Source organism: Citrus clementina, unplaced genomic scaffold (assembly GCF_000493195.1).
Source record: "Citrus clementina cultivar Clemenules unplaced genomic scaffold, Citrus_clementina_v1.0 scaffold_2, whole genome shotgun sequence".
Taxonomy (NCBI): Eukaryota; Viridiplantae; Streptophyta; class Magnoliopsida; order Sapindales; family Rutaceae; genus Citrus; species Citrus x clementina.
In genome coordinates, this window is record NW_006262688.1 from 31489410 (window position 1) to 31509059 (window position 19650).

Genomic DNA, 19650 nt, shown 5'->3' on the forward strand with positions numbered 1-19650 from the left:
TGGGAAACGAATTGCGAGAACCATATATACACTCAATACCTGTTTCATAGTTGGTCTACATGCACCTACGGCATTAAAGAAGAAAAAGTTACTAAATTAAACAAAAGTGAGAGAAACAAAACTACTCGTACCACCCCGGCACCCCTCCTGGCATCGGAACAAAAATATGCACACATTTAATATTAATTTGAACATTTTTAACCTCAACCCCTGCCTAAAATGCCAAACAACTGTAATTCTGCAAACTTTCTAAATTACAGAACAAAGAATTCATAATCGAGGCATTATGATTAGTTCAATCATGTTCTAAGAAAGTAGGTAGGTATCTATGTGAATGCTTAGTCTAATCATGCTTCTATGTTGGAGTGCAGCCTGGCTATTTTTGTAACAGTGTCACTAACTGCTGTGCAGCCATGAGCCTGTCTAGTTATCAGAACTGGCAGCAGCATCCCCTTCTGAGTCTCGCCGTTTCTTCTTCCCCTCACCGTGCCTTGACCTCCTCGGTGCCTCATCTTCACTCTCACTCTCATCGTTTCTGAAGTTTCGTGAACCATATTGATCTTCCTGGTTAGCCTTTGATCCTTCCTGCTGATATTGCACCTCGTCATCTGGCCCCCTGCCTGGACCTCCCATTTCTTGAGCTCTGCCCTGATCTGATCCTGCACTATATCTGTCATTACGGTCATTAATAGAGCCCCTCACATCTCTCTTAGCAACACGGCTACTGTTCTGAGAGGATTGTGGCTGGTTCGGGAACGGTGGGGGCACGCCAACCGGCCGTCCACCTCTAGGATTCGTAGCTGCAGGTCCCATTCCTCCCATAAAAGGAGGCCGTCCTGGTCCCATCATCATCCCGCCGAATCCATTTGGTGGAAATACAGACCCTGGTTGAGGAGGTCGCCCAGGAAACATCATGCCACCTGGGCCTGTGAAATCACCAGAGAACCTGGGACCATATGGAGCAAAAGGACGAGGAGCCACACCGAAAAGATCTGGCATTGGAAAACCGTCCGGTGTAACACCATATGAAAATCCATCAGCACCTATCATCATAGGGGGAAAACCTCGCATACCAGGCACGGGTCTCGCCCCACGGGCTAGTGGCATTGGACCAGGCCACATCATTCCTCTGCCCCTCCCTCTACCCTGGCTTGCAGTTCCTAAGCTCTCTTCCTCCTCTTCGCTTTCCTCTTCTTCCTCCTCTTCATTGTCCTCAAATGGGACTATGTCTGGATTATCCCCTCCATTGTCTGGATTCACTCCCTTTGCTTTTTCCTCCTCTCGTTTTGCTTCAGCTGCAACTGATATTGCCTGTATTACAAAATAAAGACACAAAAATATGCAGATCCATTTAGCTCGAGCCTTAGGGCATCTTAACGAAACAATCAAGAAACATTAACAATGTATTTAGACTACTAAGATCTATATTTGTCCTTAGCTTTCTTAATGACACCTAACCAATTCTGGCAAAGACCTACAGTCCACTTGGTCATACAAAGGAACCATTTTGGTTGCTCAAGTATTAGGCACACAGAAAGTCTTGGATGAGGAAGAATTTGCAGCCAAATATATAGGAGCGATGTGTAAGGAAAATATACTAGGAGAAACGCCTTACTAAGATTAATGCCTTATATGTTTATAAACCAAGAGCGCATTTGCATACTGTTTCACACAATCACTCATGTAGAAAATAAAAAGATACAAGTCCTTTTTCCAATTGCAAAAGCAAAGAACTTGAAAATTGACAATTCCGTTAGGGCACATCCAATATTCTACTTCATGTCTCATGAAAGTACCAAATTTATTTTGGATTTTTCAAGATCTAGGAACATACCAGGCTGCGTTTTAAAAACAGTATTCTAAAGTATAGAAACAAGGAAAACCTATCTGCTTTGGTGCTAAAATAATGGGAAACATAATGAACTACTTTGTAAAGAATGAATTGGTATTCATTTTAGAATATCTTTTTCTAAAATTTGAAAAACAAATTTTCCACTCTTCAAAGTACTCTCCAAATACTTGCTACCAAACCTACTTTTTGTTGTGTTTGATTTCAAATGCGATTAAAAATGCTACCAAATGACATCTCAGCTTCTTTCATTTTTCTTCTACATCTATACTACTCTTGACAATTTCTGGCCTATTTCTTCATGTCAGATAAAACATACCATAAGTTCACTATCTGGTTCCAGATAAAGCAAGGCAGCCAACTGCTCACCAATAGAGGGCTCTAACTCCTGACAATCTCTGCTAATCTGCAACGATACAGAATAATTTAAAAAAAAAAAAAACAGAGAAATTAATTGGAGCTCATATAAAGATTTCACTAGTAAGAGGAAAAAAATCTTTTTGAAACAGCAATTGAGTTCAAGGGACCTGTACGTTTGTTTGGGTTTTTGTTCAGATAACTTTTTAAATTTCATTGTTCAATTAAAATTTGAATCTAAGAAAATAACTGCATCCCACACCTCCAATTTGAGGGCAGGATCTTCATTTCATTATTGTGATGTATCTCATAGGATATTACGTCAACATGCATTCCGAACTAAGTTTCATGCCCGTACCAGTCCACCACACAAATAGCTCATCTTAAGTGACTTTGTTGATGACAATAGATTCATAAAACATTCATGTTTTATGATCCCAAGTGAAGGCAAGGTGTCCAATCCTAACTGATCTCCAGTCCAGTCAATAATCAAAATCAATCTCAGTACGACCAACCAAGCAGGCCTTAGTCTAATAGTTTGATTATTTAGTAGTTGCTGCAAATTTTTTTCAGTTATATCAATTGTCACGTATAAGTATGGTGCGCAAACAGGTGACTACCAAAGTATTCTTTCTACATTGTCATTGGAGGAGCAAGTGCAGAACATAAACTATCTTAAATTGAATTTTTGTACAATTAGTTAGTAATTAACAAAAGATTCAGTCTTTTATATTACTAATAGCAGTACTTTGTCAAAAGAAATGATTAATTAGATACCAATAGTAGGAAATATATTTGGTTCAACAGGAAATATCAGCAAGCCTGAACATGTGTTTCATTGTGCAGCCATAGGTCAGTCCAGCATTTCTCCAGTTCAATTTAATTCTTGCTAAATAATTGTTAAACTAAGCACTTTTACAAGTATGTTGAGAAAGAAGAGATAAGAAAAGAGAGAGAAAATAATCACATGAGCAGAAAATTCAAAAGAACATGGAATTCAGTATAGATGAGTACCTTCACTGGTAAGTTCTCATTATATGGATTCCTCAAATGACGAGTTTTATGGAAGGACAGCTCACATAACTGAAAATAAGAAATTATAAGTTGTCATCATAACCTATAATCATCAACAAACATAAAACAATTCATGTAAGTATCAAATTCAGAGCCCATTTAGTTTGTGCTACAGCCTAACCATGTTTATGCAGGAACAGAAGATCTGTCACTAAATCATAAAAGATCTGAATCAAAGGAAATTCACTACTTCATATTAGTTCCATTCCTATCTTTCATAGACTGTGACCCTTCAATGCCAATGGACAATAATTAGGTACTCATTTAATAGTTTCTATTTTCTTATATCAAATAAAATAACTCGTAGAAAAGGGGGACATGCACCTTCAACCATTTAACTGAGAAATTCCTCCCATAATGTGCAGTTCCATGTGCGTATTTCCAGTTTCCCCCACCCACAGACCCACCAATTTTTGAGGTCATCTTCGCACAACCCTAAAAGATCAACAGTTCTTTCAATGTTAAACACCTCAGGGGTGAAATAAAAAAATCTTGATTGCAAAGAATTTTTTTTTATCAAACTCCAAACTACCTGGAAATGCCGAGTCCGGTTGACTGAGAAGATCAAAATCACATTTTCAGCAGAGTCAAAAGCTTCATTTAGTTTAGCTTCGTTGCTCCTTTGAGTTGCCCATACTCCTTGTTGTACAGATAATTCAAGATTTTCACGGTTGCAGCTTTTAACAATAAAATACCTATGGTTCATGATTTGAAATAAAATAAGTATGTATATCCAAATTCATCAACAATTGAACATAACAGGAAAAAATTGCTTTAATTGGAAGCAAATAAAATAACTCATATAATACATAAAACTTCTTTAAAACCACACTCCAAGAGCATAAATATCCAAATAAGAAAAACGTTCATTCAGCTTGAATTGGCATAGAACTGCTAAACCAGCCATCCACAAGACAAATACAAAAAACATACAGATACCCCACTGATATGTAATTGAATGCATAACAGAATACAACGAACATACTGTGGTCTGTAGCTAGTTGACTGATCCGACTATAGACAAATTTAAAATATTTAACTCTGCAGATCCCTAAACTTCTCTTTTGAAATTTGTAATACTAATCATAATACAAAAGGTGCTGCTGTATTGAAATCTAATTTACAACACAAGACTATGGCAGAGAGTTAATGCAAATAAAAGAGAAAGAAAAGATAAGAAAAACAGAGTTGAGTATCCATAACAGTAAAAGACTAAGATACTCATTGGCTTCTTTAAGCAAATTACACTTTAACTAAAAATATATTGATATCATTATATCTAAGCTGCTAGGCAATCCAAATTGTAAAATAACAGCCAAATAGGAACAACACTTTAACCAGTAAGACCAAGCTAGAAGCCACTAATGAAGTCTATAATTTATGATGAAACCATATGGACTAAAATACTAAATTAAAAAAAAATCAGAAACAATAATGATTATTCATTTAAACCAAAAATGCTTCAACACCAGCATAGGGAATGTTATTAGCTTCATGCTGTACATTTCTTCTCAAGCAAACAATGCACCATGCCATAATTAACAAAGCAAGAAGCAGGGAATGCTATGAACTCAAAAGGCTCTCGATCAACAAAACAAATCCTGAATTTTTCTGCCATGGAAACTCTCAAGGGTTAAGATGCTATCTAAATGATTTCTTCTTGATTCTGACATGACAAAATTAGTGTAATGCTGTAATAAAGCCAATTAGACCCACAGTTCTCTCATCACCTAACCCACTGATTAAGCAAACAAGCCTGCGTTTTATAGACGGTCCCTTTCACCAACTGCATTCCTACAAAATTCCATGTCAAGGATTACTAAACCAAACAAGTACAGTATATAATGTTTTTCTACACAAAGTTTCTTCCTTTTAGGTTACCTTACCCTCACTTTTACATCCAACTGTTACTAGATTTGAAAGATTGAACCTATTTATATAGAAGCCACACAACAGAATTTGGTACTGTTGTTACTTTCCTATGACCCCGGTACTCTGCACATAATTTTAATAGAAATTACCTAGATGAACCACCTCCTACACTCAAAAGGTTTCCGCAGACAGCCTCCAACTCCTCCCTTCAAACACCCTTCATCAATCAGTTGAGGCAACCAAATCATCATGCATATGACTAATTTCTCACTAAAGATCTGTTAGTATCCTGCTAAAATGTGAAAAACTTAGTTCCCGGCTACAGAAGAACTTTTAGCATTCTGAGATACTAGGAAAAAGCTCACTTTGGCCTCCATAAAACCAGCATATTAGCATACATGTGTATCTCTAAGAAAACATGTAAATAGAAGAGAAGACAATAACAGAACCAATAAGCCAAAAACATCAAGGCATGGACTAAAGCATAATCACTTAGAGATCCAGTGAATGAATTAATCAAAGTAAGAAATTTGTGATACTACTGATAACATTACGATGCATAAACACAAACAAAAGGAAAAAAGGAAAATGGGAGAGTGTAAAGTAGTGAACATCATCATAGCTGTGTACATTTAAAAAGCTGGAGTTCATGATCATAGGCTGATAATAAAACAGGCATCTCAAAAACCACCGCTGACTCATTGCTGCCAGGAAATTAAGTGGTTGCATGGATGTGTTTCTTTTCCTGTTTTCTAAAATAACAATTAGTTGATAACATGTTTGATCAAGTCCCTTTCAGAATTTGGTTGAAAAAACTTTTTAAAAATACAACTAAAATTGAAAAAAAAAATTGTTTTCAACCATTATTGAAAAAGAAATTTCCCAGCAAACTGCAACTTTTAACTTAAAACCACTATTTTATCAAAAAACAACGCCAAACATGTTTTTGCAACAGCATTTTTCCAATTATAAAAAAATCTTTGAAACAATAAAAAATGCACCAAATAAGTTCAGCTACATCTTGATCAATGAGGAAAAAGGGAAAAGCAGCAGATAATGATGCCACTCCACAGCTCAGTCCTCAGAGAATTATTTAGATCAGGATCTGAACATGGCATAATTGGAAACTTCCGTAGCAGATGCTAATAAGTACAGGCGTTACAACACCATGCATTAGAAAGTAAGAAAAAGTTATATATCAAATGAAGTAATTAAGAAAGGAATACAATAAATGAGAAAATAGAATTGCATTACTATCAAATCTTATTCCCGTTTGCTATAAAAAAAAAATATACTTCAAAATAGAGATAAAAGTTAATTGTCAGCCAGTAGGAAGCTAATTACAGCTAACAACAGAAGTTGGCTGGGTGAACCTCTCATAACAATGTCCAAATAAAATACAAAGATTGATTTACATAACCCAGTTATAGACCTCAGGACTCTGAACACACCTAGATATTCCTTGGGGCAAGGGTGTAGCATTTCTGTTCGTCTGATTAGGTAGGCCATTTGGAAGGTTTTGCATCTGGGTGGTCTGGGTGCCCTGTTGTTGTGGTTGTTGAACCAGCTGCTGCTGATGCACATTAGCCGACTCTGCTGTAGAAGATTTTCCAGCCGCACCTTGATTGACAGCATTGGGACCTTGTGAAAACTGAGATTTATCTATTTGATGGGAGAAAGCACCTCGCTGTTGAAAAAGTTTATTAGGGTTGCCATGATTGTATGAACTTATTTGCTGAATCTTCTGAAGCACTTCTTCCACAGAAGGTGGAGGTCCAGGCAACTTCACATGCCTATAGCGGCAATCAGGACCATTTGGACAAAAACCCAGCTTGTACCTACAGCATGGAACTCTCTCAGATTAAAACGAAAGGTAACTTGAGGGGGGGGGGGGGGGGTGTGGGAAGGAACACACAAACTTAATGCGGTGTTATAAATTTGCTTTCCACTACACCGCCTTCAGAACTAAAAATCCCATCTTAACACAAAGCCAATCACTAATTACCCCATTTCCATATTGATAATTATCACTAATCCACTAACAAATACAATTTCATCAACAAAAATGCAAAATTATAATGATCGTCAAATAAACAGGGCATGCCTAAAATCAACAAAACCAGAAAAATTAAATGCAATAGTCATACCCCACATTCATCAACAACAAGAAAAACAAACAGACGAAGCATATAAAAGCTAAAGACAATATAAACACAAAAAAAGGAGGGTGCTAAGAAAAGGAAGGGAAATTTATACATGTTACACTCTTTGATATCCTCATTAGTGTGCTTATAAACGCAATCCTGTTCACGGCACTCCCCAAACAATCTAAAAAACCGACAGACTGGCATCCGAGACTTATCGTATTGATGAAGAAACCCACAAGCGTCACCTTTCATACAAAGACTACGCAGCCAGTGCCGGCAAACCGTCTGCCGGAAGCTCCTCCGCCCCGAATGGTGTGGTACCGGCGCCGACGCATGGTCGGGAGCCGCCCCGGAGGAAGAAAGGGCAGCGTGGTTGGCATTGGCCGCGGCGGCGGCCGCCGCAGCGGTGGAATCGGATTGGATCGCGGGGTTGGAGGCGGTGGGCATACCGGGGCCCGCGTCAAGGCCGCCCTCGAAGTCGAAGCTGAGACCTCCTTCCGAGTCCTCCATTCGAGAGGGTTTAATTAATTATTAGTTTGGCGCAATTGGGGACGGATTGGTGAGAAATTAGGGCTTCTTCAAAATTGAATTAATGTGAGATTGGGGATAGTGGAGTTAAGATCAAAGGGTGATGTAAAAAGGAGGAGTTTTGCAGTTTAGAGAGTAGAAAGACTCAAGAGTGATTTGGGCATTTGTACGGTTTCTTTGAACTTGAACCAGGGCCTTCACTCTTTACTCTTTAAGACTTTAAGCCATAAAAATGACAATGGCGGGGAAAGAGCAAAAATAATAATTTTAATAAAGAATTTGCCTTTAATTGAATTTTATGTTTTCACCATTCACAATTATTTTTATTATATAATTTGTTAATTTTCACGTGGAAGTTTTGGATATTTGACGAGAAATTATAAATAAATAATGTCTTAAAAATATTTTTTTTATAATTAAATAAAATTGAAAAGAGAATGCAAGTTGGGCTTAAGAGGGATAAGGATTTGGTCAAAAGGTGTACATCCACCAGCAGCAGTAGACCGGTAACGGTTTGCATTTTAAATTCTAATATATTCCTAATTGTTTTGTTTAAATGTGATCATCACAAATCTTAGTCAAATTGGGATTCTTTTTAGAGGGACAAATATTACATGAAAATAAAATGTAACTCCTAATTTATACATTAATCCTTTCCTGAGGATTTCTGCAGATCATTTCAAGGCCAAGCATATGATAGATGATATGCAATTCTTATAAGCTACAAACTCCGTTTTTCCTTCTTCGTCATCGTCTCTGCTCAGCAAATAGGCATCTACAGCTTCATTAACTGCATCAGCTAATGTCTCTTCAACCCAACGCTTCAAGCTCATTTCTCCTGCAAATATTTCGTCTGTGGGACTTTTTTTAGTGAATGTGGAAACAACTCCTTCTGATCCATACTCTTCATTTAAAACTTTAGCCATCATGGAAGTATCATAAAATTTACCACAAGATGGTGCAAATTTTATAGCAGAAAATAATTGAAACTATGTTTTCTTTGTTGTTTATCAACACTGTTTCGCATTTGGTAATTTTACCAGGGAAAAAAAAAGGTTCCTGAGAAAGCTACAGAGAGAAATGATTATGGCATTTTCAGAATTTTAACCAAAAAGAATCATCTGGGGCCGTATATCGAGTAGTTGCCAGTGACAAGGTTTGTTTGACAAAGTTTACTCGGTCTAAAAGTATGGCCATGCCAAAATCACCCAAATGTGCAACCATATCATCATTCGGTAGAACATTGTTGGGCTTCAAATCACAGTGGATCACTGGCATTGGACAGCCGTGATGAAGATATTCCAAAACATAAGTTGCTGTAAGCTAACAAATCCAGCCTCTGTTGGCTATTGAGCAGGTGCTCGTGGGCATACAATCACTCCTCCAATCTCCTTTAAGGCTACTGCAGTATTAAAGCCTTGAAACCAGGATTACTGTCACCATTAATGATTTTAACAAGATTTCACTGCCTATTCCTCGCATAACTTCACATTCAGCATCAAAACTTTTAAGTGCTCTAGTTTCTTGCAAACTTTACTGCAACACTCATTCCATTAGCTAGTGTTGCTTTGTATACAGAGCAAAAAGTCCCTGTAACCAGTTGCTTTCATCAAATCCATTTGTTACTTGTTACAGCTCATAATATGAAATTATTCTCAATGTTGCCAATTTAACAAATTGTTCTGTCGGCAGACTCTTGTCCCTCTCATTGCATGTTATAAGGATGACAATGAGAGCCAGAATAACCATTGTTGCCACTAGGGGTGGGCATTTTACCCGACCCGACCCGATAAATTTCGGGTTCGGGTCGGATCGGGTCGGGATCGAAACCCGATCGGTTTGAAATTTACAAACCCGATCGGGTTGTGATCGGTTCGGATCAAACCCGACCCGATCCGAATACTCGATCGGGTTCTTAAAAAAAAAAAAAAAACGTACTGACCCGAATTGACCTGATTTCAACCGACCCGAACTGACCCGAACTGACCCTATTTCAACCGACCCGAATTGACCCGAATTGACCCGAACTAACCCAAATTGACCCGAACTCAATTCTACCCATTTTAAATCCAACCCGATCCAACTCGAACATAACCCGAATTAATGACCCGACCCGAACCGACCCGAATATAGTTCGGGTCGGTTCGGGTCGGGTCATTAATTCGGGTTATGTTCGGATTGTTCCTTGTCTAACCCGAACAACCCGAAACCCGATCGGGTTGACCCGAACCCGATTTTGCCCACCCCTAGTTGCCACAATTTCTGGTCTCAGCGCAAGCTTAGTGGCTGTGGATTTATGTGTGGAGCTAGTCCTGCAAGGTGGAACTTGCAGCCGAGATGAACCACAGAGTTCATGATTATGCTAGAATGATTCAGCAAAGAAGTTAGCACATGGTCCTTCACTTGGAATTTCTCCTTCTAGTCCATTGTAAGACACATTAAAGAAGTTAAAATCAGAAAGTTCTTCCAATGATTTGGGAATTTCTCCAGAAAGATTGTTACCAGAGCTATCTAAACTTTCTAAGCTAATTAAGCTCCAAAAGATGGAGGAACCCCCAATGCTGCTTGGTGTATAACCTGATAGTTGATTCCTTAATAAATGCAATTATATCAAAACTTTCAAATTCCCAATATTTAATGGAAGAGAGCCACTTAATGAATTCAAAGAAAAATCTACTACTAAGAAATACTCAAGGCTTTAGAAGATTGATGGTATAGTAGAACTCAACCTGTTGAAGCTTAAGTTGAAATGCCTTAGAGAAGTTAAATTAGCCAAGCAAGTGGGTATCTGGCCTTGGAGTTGTTGAAGAAAAATATAGTTTTTAAAATTTTATAAAAACTTTTAGGATCGCTCTCATACAATATATAAGAATTTGTAATTTAGAAATCGTACCTTTGAAATCCGATTTGCCTTTTTCCGCTTAAGTGATTTAGTCTCCCATATCACGATCTGTCACTACTACGCCTATTAGATCATGATCCGTCACCACCATGCTTGTTAGATCACGAACTGTCACCAATAATCTTCCAAGTTATGACTAATGTTTGATCTGCACTTGACGTGTGGACACCATTATCACTACCAAAGCAACTAGCATGAAAAAAATTTTCTCTCAACAATAAAGAGAAAAATCTTTTTCTTTGATTTGTATAAATAGGCTGCTCTCTCTTTTTTCTTTAGAGAAAATAAGTTTTTTTATATCTCCCTTTAGTAAAAACCCTAAACTCTAAATAATGAAAATCAAAAGACACGATACTTGTTTTTTCTATAGGGGGCACATCTTGTAAAATAACATAAAATCCCTTACACACAAGCATATTAAATAGAGCCTCCCATTAAATGATATATTTAGACTTTTGACCCAAATAACTAGTTATCTTGCTTATTAATCCAGTAGTGGTGCAGTCAATTAAATGAGCTAACCCGAAGATCATTTGGGAACATACAATAGTGGCTACAATAATTAGGCCTGTAATTAAACTAGCCCAATTATTTAATTCCAAATCTACTCCACTAAAAGATTGGAATTGATTTCCATAATTGTATGCTCGAATAATAATTCGTCCCAAGCCACATTGATTTTTTTTATTGCACAATCCTTTGTACCACATCGTTAATTAAATTGATATCTCAACTATCCAATCAATTTAATAACATCTTGTTCCTTGATACTTACTGATTTTCTCTAATGATCATTTTCAACATACTAAATATATTGACACACTCTGGCCAGATAATTCTATGATCAAGTGCCGAAAACCCATCAAAAGATGTGTTGTACAAATTCAATATTGTTAATCTATAACTCCAATACTCATATGTTGTGTTTACTTGCTGGAGTGGGAGTGAGGAGTATGGATTCCTCCCACTTCAGCGTTTACTTACTTAAAATGAGGAGGGATTGGGAGTCCTACTCCGTGGGCCCCACTCATTTTTGGAGTGGGGAGTGGGAGTGGGACTCCCATTGGGGGAGGTGGGAGTGGGAATCCACTCCCACCTCTCCCATTTCTACCCTTTTTTATTTTATTTTATGTTTTATAATTAATAAAATAAAATAAATAATATTATATTTATTTAAATAATAATATTATATTTAACTAAATAATAATTTACATTGATTTTAAGTTAAAATTATTTTAAAATAATAATATTATATTAATAGAGAATTAATAAATATAATATTATTATATTTATTTTAAAAATAATAGTACTATATTTATTTAATATTAATAATAATAAATACTTTATTCTAAGAAAATATTAATTTTGTACTAAATAATATTATATTATTATTTTATATAATAATAAATTTAATATAATTAAATAAAATAAAATAACATTTCATTTTATATTAAAATTACAATTAATAATTTATTGTTCATAATTAAGAATATTAATAATTATAATAAATTTAAAAATATAATAAAATAAATATTATTCATTAAATATATTTTTTATTAGTTTTGTAATTAAAAACTATAATTCTTTAAATAAGGATAAAATTGTAATTTGAAACTATTTACTCCAAATCCAAGACAAAGTAAACACATAAATTGGATTCTGATCTCCATTCCATGCTTCCATTCCAGTGTAAGTAAACAACCTACTCCCACTCCCACTCCCACTCCACACTCCCAATCCTAGGATTCCCACTCCCTAGAATTCCCAATCCAATCCAAAAAGTAAACGCTACCATAATTACTCTCACCAAGATACATTGTCGTGCCCATTGGTAACTCAAATGGAATAACGATTACAATCATGGAATCATAACTAATTCAAAATTAAGATTACAGTAAAATCAATGCCTATGAGATTTAATAAGTCTGACAGTTATTTCAAAGTTAATTAAATATCATATGTGATCATGTTCAATGTAGTTGTACTACATCAATAAATTTATACATGATTAAGACAAATCATCCAATAAATTCATTACAGTTTATACCTAAATAAAGTACCCAACTTTATTTATCAACTGCAAACTAAATTTATTTAATCATAAGATAACTTATATTTATGTCTTCTATGAATCCACATGGTGATCACATAAATACATATAATATGATTAAATGGACTTTGATCAAAATATTAATGCAATTAAGATATTTGAATAAAATACTTTATTAATTTTATTAATTAAAAAAATATTTATTACAATTGAATAAATACATATGTTTTTAAAGAGCATATTTTCCCAACATGAGTGCCTTGTTATTTAATTGTAAGGTATCTAAGCTGTCTAATTTACTAAGATCATTCGGGATGAATCCTTATAACGTATTGTAAGAACGACCCATCTTTGGAGCTTGTGCAATTTTCCCACTGTTCTAGGAATAGTGCCAGCTAGTTCATTCTGATCAAGGCTCAAACCTATCGTGCTGCTTAAGTTACCGATTTATAGAGGAATTCCACCACTAAGTTGACCAGAACCTGCAAAAAGGTATTCAAGAGATGCAGAGAAATTTCCGTTTAAATTCGAAAGGACGCCTTTCGATGGATTGCTTTCTATGGCCAGGAACCCTAAGTATCTGCAATTGGTCAAAGAAGAGTAGAAACTCTGTTGTTGAGTGGAAGATCCAGTTGCAAATGATTACATCCTAAGGGTAAAATCTGGAGTTGTCTGCAATTACCAGTTGTATCCGGAATAAGGCCAGGGAATAAATTATTTGGTAGCTAAAGGACAGTGACCTTCCATGGATTATTCCACTCAGATTAGTCCCTATTATGGGTGCGTTTGGGGCAGCTGTGCAGTGGAGTCCTAGGAGATTTGGAAAGTAGAGACCAATGGTTGATGGAAGATAACCCAATAAATTATTTCCACTGAAGTTGATGGCTTCTAAATTCTATGATGTTATGAGACCAGATAAGTTGTCATCGAAATCTAAATACTGAAGATTGTGTAGGTTCACTTTCATGTGGTATTTCCGCTGCCCAAAGTAAAAAATATGCATTAATTTATCAAGCTCTGGCATGTATTCAAATGCTTTATCTATAATCTAAAAATTCCAAGTAAAAATTTATGTCGAGCTTCTTTAAGTTGAATACCAATTAAGCTTAATAATTAAAAGAAAATTCTATGCAGTATCGATTGCGGCCTCAAGTTGTATGCAAGTTGATGCTTTTGAAATTGAATAGAGTATCAAAACGTTCGGTTTTAAAAGAGATTCATTATTACTAAAGCTCTGTAAGGAGCAATAGTGATAGATAGTTAATTTCTGAATCAAAGGCATGAGAGTTTGGTAATAGTGAGGAAAGTACAGTTTCCGATACTCTTTGGAATTGTTCATGTGATCTTATTTCTGCGAAAGAACAGCACTCCAAGTGACTGATGAGGCCGGCACAAATTGACAGGGAGAATTCCTGATAAGCTGTCACTGAAAACGACGATCGATTTCATAGAAGAAATGTTGATGGATTGTGGAAATTCACCTGCAAACAAAATCCATATTGTTTAATTTTTATAAAGAATTAAGCAAACCATTGTAAGTTAGTAAAAGAACAAGATTGAATTGTAAAGTCAAAATTTGTTACCCACAAGATATAATGCGATAAGCTGAGATAAGTTTCCAATACTTTGTGGAATCGTTCCTGTAATTTTGTTAGCAGAAAGTACCAATCCCGAGCTTTTTGCAATCACCTAAACATGAAAGAATTTGGCTTGTTATCCATTTGAAGAAACGTCAAACGATTGTGTAAAACTGTTACGCATTTTGTAATAATGTGGCCCAAGAACCTAGTGGATATATTCCGTTTTAGGCACAAAATTTATCATTAATTTTGTTATTATACTGTGCAACCCAAAACACGTTTACTTAATTTAGAGAGCTCATGAATTTTAGATTAGCCCACGAACTCAATCGCTGGTAATGAAGGATATTACATACTTTTCTCTTAGGAACCTTGCATCCTCATGAGGGTTATTAGAATAAAACGGAACGGAAACCATATCGTAAACATATTTATCTACACATCGGATTTTGAATCGGCTCCAATATTAATTGTAACACACATGGGTCTAACCACTAAGTAGATATTATCTAATTTAGGCAAATAACCCATCATACTTTTTTTATTAGGATTTATAATCTAAAACATATCTACTTAGCTGGAAAAGTCCATGACTTATAAATAAATACAGAAACTCTCTCGCCAGGAATGCAAGGTGTCACCCATTAAACACAAACCGTTGGGAATTAAAATAGGACTTGGATCAAGTGATGAGCTAACTTATGCTTAATTCTTCATAATCTTTTGCCACACATACATGTAGCAATATATGATTAAGATTTACTTAATTTTATATTCTTGTTATTTTGTATATTTCTAAAATGTTAGTAAAAAGGTCAGTAAATTTAAATTCATTAAAATAACTTATTTAAAAACATAAGGGTAAATGCTTGTTAGTCTCCATATTTTGAGTTAAATGTCCGTTTTTACTTTTTCTTTACTTCTATAACAATACCCCAGCAACAATATTCTTGGAGATATTAAATAAAAGAAAAAATATAAATTTATCAAATTAGCCTTAAAAGTAAAATAAAAAATCAATTGCTATTATTTTACTTTTAGGATCAATTTGAAAATCAATTTTTTAATGAAAAATTATCTGTAAGATTGTTACAAGGTATTAAATATTACTTTAAATTGATTGGATCAATTTATTCATAAATAATAATTAATAAGATTGTTGTAAGGATATGAAAAATACTAGTTATTTCATATTGATATTTATTTTCTTAATTTCCTAATAAGTAATTATCAGTTAATTTTTTAAAGAAATTTATCCACCCAAAAAAAAATATATTAAAGATATGTTAAATGGAGGCCTTATCCTCAATGTCCATTTTTGTTGATACGATTTTTATTTAAAATGTTTGTTTTTACCTCGATGTACTAGCAAGATGGAGGTCAAATGAAACTTCCAAAACAACGAAAAAAAATGTCACGGTCCAATAGTCTGTCTAGTCGATGAAAAGCTGAAAGAAGGCACCATGCCTAAAGGAAAATCTTATAGTGTTTGGAAGAAAAGAAAATTTACAGAGAAAAAGAATATTCTTGAGCTGAATTTTATTATCAGTATTTCATTGTAATCAAAAAAGAAAATACAATCTGTTTTTATACTAAGCTCGTGAGCTTAATTAACTGCGTAAAAACTAAAACAAAAAACAACAGAATAAAAGATGCAGGGCACAATAGACAAGTGTAACTAATTAAGCTGAGCTGTCAATCGATCTAGCACACTCTCAATTACTCTGCTGATTTGGCTTCCTTAATCATTCTTTGCTTTGACTGATCCTTGACTAAGAAGCTGAGATGTGCTTCCTTAATAGCCCCCCTCAAACTCAATGGGCAAGGTTGAACATTGAATTTGCTTATGAAAAAATTGAAGTGATTGAAGGTTAAGGGTTTTGTTAAGACATCTGCAATTTGTTCTTCACTGGGTATATAATTGATCTGCAATTCCTTGGCAACAACTTTATCTCTGATGAAGTGCATGTCTAGTTCAATGTGTTTGGTTCTTGAATGATAAACTGGATTCTTTGCAAGCTCAGTGGCACTCTTGTTATCACACCATATTACTGGAGTTAAAGTGCACTGCATATTCATTTCACTAAATAATGATTGAAGCCAAGTAATCTCTGCACAAGCTGAAGCAAGAGCTCTATATTCACTTTCAGCACTAGATCTAGTCACAACTGATTGCTTCTTAGAAGACCATGAGATTAGATTGTTTCCCAAGTAAATACAATATGCACCAACTGATTTCCTGTCATCAATGTCACAAGCCCAATCTGCATCTGTGTATCCAGTTAGTGTTAGCTCTCCTTTAACTCCAAATTTCAGTCCATAATCCTGAGTTTCCTTTAAGTATCTTAATACTCTCTTACATGCCATTAGATGCTGTAAAGTTGGCATAGCAACATACTGACTAAGCTTATGTACTGCAAAGGCTATCTCAGGCCTTGTAAGAATCACATACTGTAAACCACCAACTAAACTTCTATATGCTGAAGGATCATCAATAAATTGTCCAAGTGAATCATCAACTTGTTTCTGAAGTTTTGTTCCAGTAGTCATTGGTGTGTCACAGCCTTTACAGTTCAGCAGCTCTGCTTTTGCCAATAAGTCTCTGATATATTTTCTTTGAGACAAGAAAATACTTCCATTGTAGTAAGAAACTTCAATTCCCAGGAAATAAGACAAAATCCCTAGATCCTTTAAAGCAAAAACTGAATTGAAATGAGAAATAAAATCTTCAAGAGCTTTGTTGTTAGGACCTGTAATTAATATATCATCCACATAGATTAGTACCATAATCATAGATCCTTTTTCCTTCTTCAGAAACAGTGATGTATCTGCTCTTGAATTCTGAAATCCCCATTTAATCAAGGTTTCCTTGAGCTTATCAAACCATACTCTAGGAGCCTGCTTCAGCTCATAAAGTGCCTTATTCAATTTGCAAATATGACCAGGTTTGTGAACATTGATAAAACCCTCAAGTTGCTTCATAAACACATCTTCAACTAGATCACCATTCAAGAATGCATTATTAATATCTACTTGCCTTATTTTCCAGTTGTTCATTGCAGCCAAGCTTAACACCACTCGAACTGTAGCTGGTTTAACTACTGGACTGAAAGTCTCAAAATAATCAACTCCTGCTACTTGTTGAAATCCCTTTGCAACAAGTCTTGCTTTATGCTTGGCAACACTCCCATCAGTATTATGCTTGACTCTAAATACCCATTTATTGTCAACAACTTTCTGTTCAAATGTTTTAGGTACTAGAATCCAAGTATTGTTCTTCATTAATGCATCATACTCATCTTTCATTGCCTGATACCATCTTTGATCTCCTAATGCTTCTTCTACTGTATCTGGTTCTCAATTTGATAGAGCAGTACAATACACCTTTGGTTTGAATATACCTGATTTAGCTCTAGTGATCATTTTGTGTGTAGGCTGATGAATAGGTTGCCGGTTCTGTGAATGTGTGTTGGTTAATATGTCATGTGGCAAAATTGGATTTTGAGGTTCTGGTTGAGAAGTTTGAGCTGATACAGGTGAAGTGTTTATAATTGGTGTTTGTGTGTAGTCTTGAGAATCAAGTAAATCAAGTTGTTGATTGTGTTGAGCAGTGATTGTATGCTCAGAACCTGATGAAGATTGAGTTCTGTTACTGCTGGTTCCTGCTGAGAAAGGTTCTTCAGAGCTGCTATCAGGAATATATGGCAAAGCAGACAATTGAAATACTAGTTGTTGGCTTAGTGTTTTGACAGACTCAGTATCATAAGATGAGGTATTGGTTTTATCATCAAGAATGACTGAAGGAAAACATGTTTCATCAAATGTAACATGTCTGGCAATATATGCTCGACCTGAAAGATAAAGGCATTTATAACCTTTGTGTGATGGACTGTACCCAATGAATATACACTTGCTGGAATGAAAATCAAACTTATGTTTATTATAGTCTCTCAAGAATGGATAACATAAACAACCAAAACACTTAAGAAAACTATAATCTGCTTTGTGTTTAAACAACTTCTCATATGGTGTTTGATTCTTGAGCACTGGAGTGGGTAACCTATTGATGTGAAACACTGCAGTATGAAAGGCATCCCACCAATATTGAAGACATAAATTTGCTTAAGCTAACAAAGTTAAAGCACGTTCAACTATATGTCTATGTTTTTTTTTCACTGATCCATTTTGATGATGTGTATAAGGGCATGAATGTCTACAAAGAATGCCGTTTTGATTTAGAAAATCTGTAAACACTCTATATTCTCTCCCCCCCTCCCCCAATTAGATTGCAACATCTTGATAGATGTGTTGAACTGATTTTCAACCTGAAGTTTGAATAGCTTAAAGACTTCTAAAGCTTCTGATTTAAGCTTAAGGGGATAAATCCATATATATCTGCTATAATCATCAACAAAGCTAATGTAGTACTTATATCCATTCCTAAATAGAACTGGTGAAGGCCCCCAAAGATCTGTGTGTATAAGTTCTAGAACATGAGTAGTTTTGGTATCTGTAGTTGCAAAATGTAATTTATGGGATTTTCCTAATTGACAGGCTTCACACACATTATGACTGGAATTTTTAAGTGACTTCAGAGAGACTTTAGCACAATTACAAAACCTCAGCAAGTGTATAAGAACATTCAAATTTGGATGACCAAACTTTCTATGCAACAAAGTTAATTGATCAATTGTTTGAGTACAATTGGATGAAACAGAATTGAAACATGTCTTAGCAAAAGAATCACAATTATTTAAGGTCTGATTGTTTCTGTCAACAAAAGACAACATAGACAGAGGCTTATTTGAATGAACAACTGACATATATGACTCATGAGTTTGAGTATTAGGTGAACTGGGTTTAAGTTGCAACTTGTACAGCCCTTTCTCAGCAAGCCCCTGCAGCAGAACTTGTCCTTTCATTTTGTCCTTCACAAAACAAACATTACAATAAAATTCAACATAGATGTTATTATCTGAGGTTAGTTTGGATATGCTTAAAAGATTTTTGGTTATAAAGGGTACAAGCAGCATATCTTTTAACAAAATGCAAGTAGTTGTATGACCAGATCGAAGAGAAGCATTACCAACATGAGTGATAGTTAGGCCTTGACCATTTCCTATGATGAGTTGATCATTACCTTTGAATTCCTCTCTGATGTGCATATTGGTCATGTTGTTTGTGAGATGATATGTAGCTCCACTATCCAAATACCAGCCTTCATCAGCAGGCCTTTCAAAATTGGTCATGTATGCAGCTCCAGGGGAATATAAAGCATGAGAACCAGGCAT

General features: G+C 35.3%; 1 protein-coding gene across 1 annotated transcript; it reads right to left on the minus strand.

Moving 5' to 3' along the window:
- LOC18052212 (30-kDa cleavage and polyadenylation specificity factor 30) lies at positions 1–8097 on the minus strand. Its single transcript, XM_006448861.2, has 7 exons — positions 7409–8097; positions 6604–6990; positions 3813–3975; positions 3605–3715; positions 3221–3289; positions 2169–2255; positions 1–1311 (listed from the first exon to the last, which is right to left on the minus strand). The coding sequence occupies exons 1-7, from the start codon at positions 7807–7809 to the stop codon at positions 424–426; spliced, it is 2106 nt and encodes a 701-aa protein (XP_006448924.1). The 5' UTR covers positions 7810–8097; the 3' UTR covers positions 1–423.
- Between the last annotated feature and the right edge of the window lie 11553 nt (positions 8098–19650).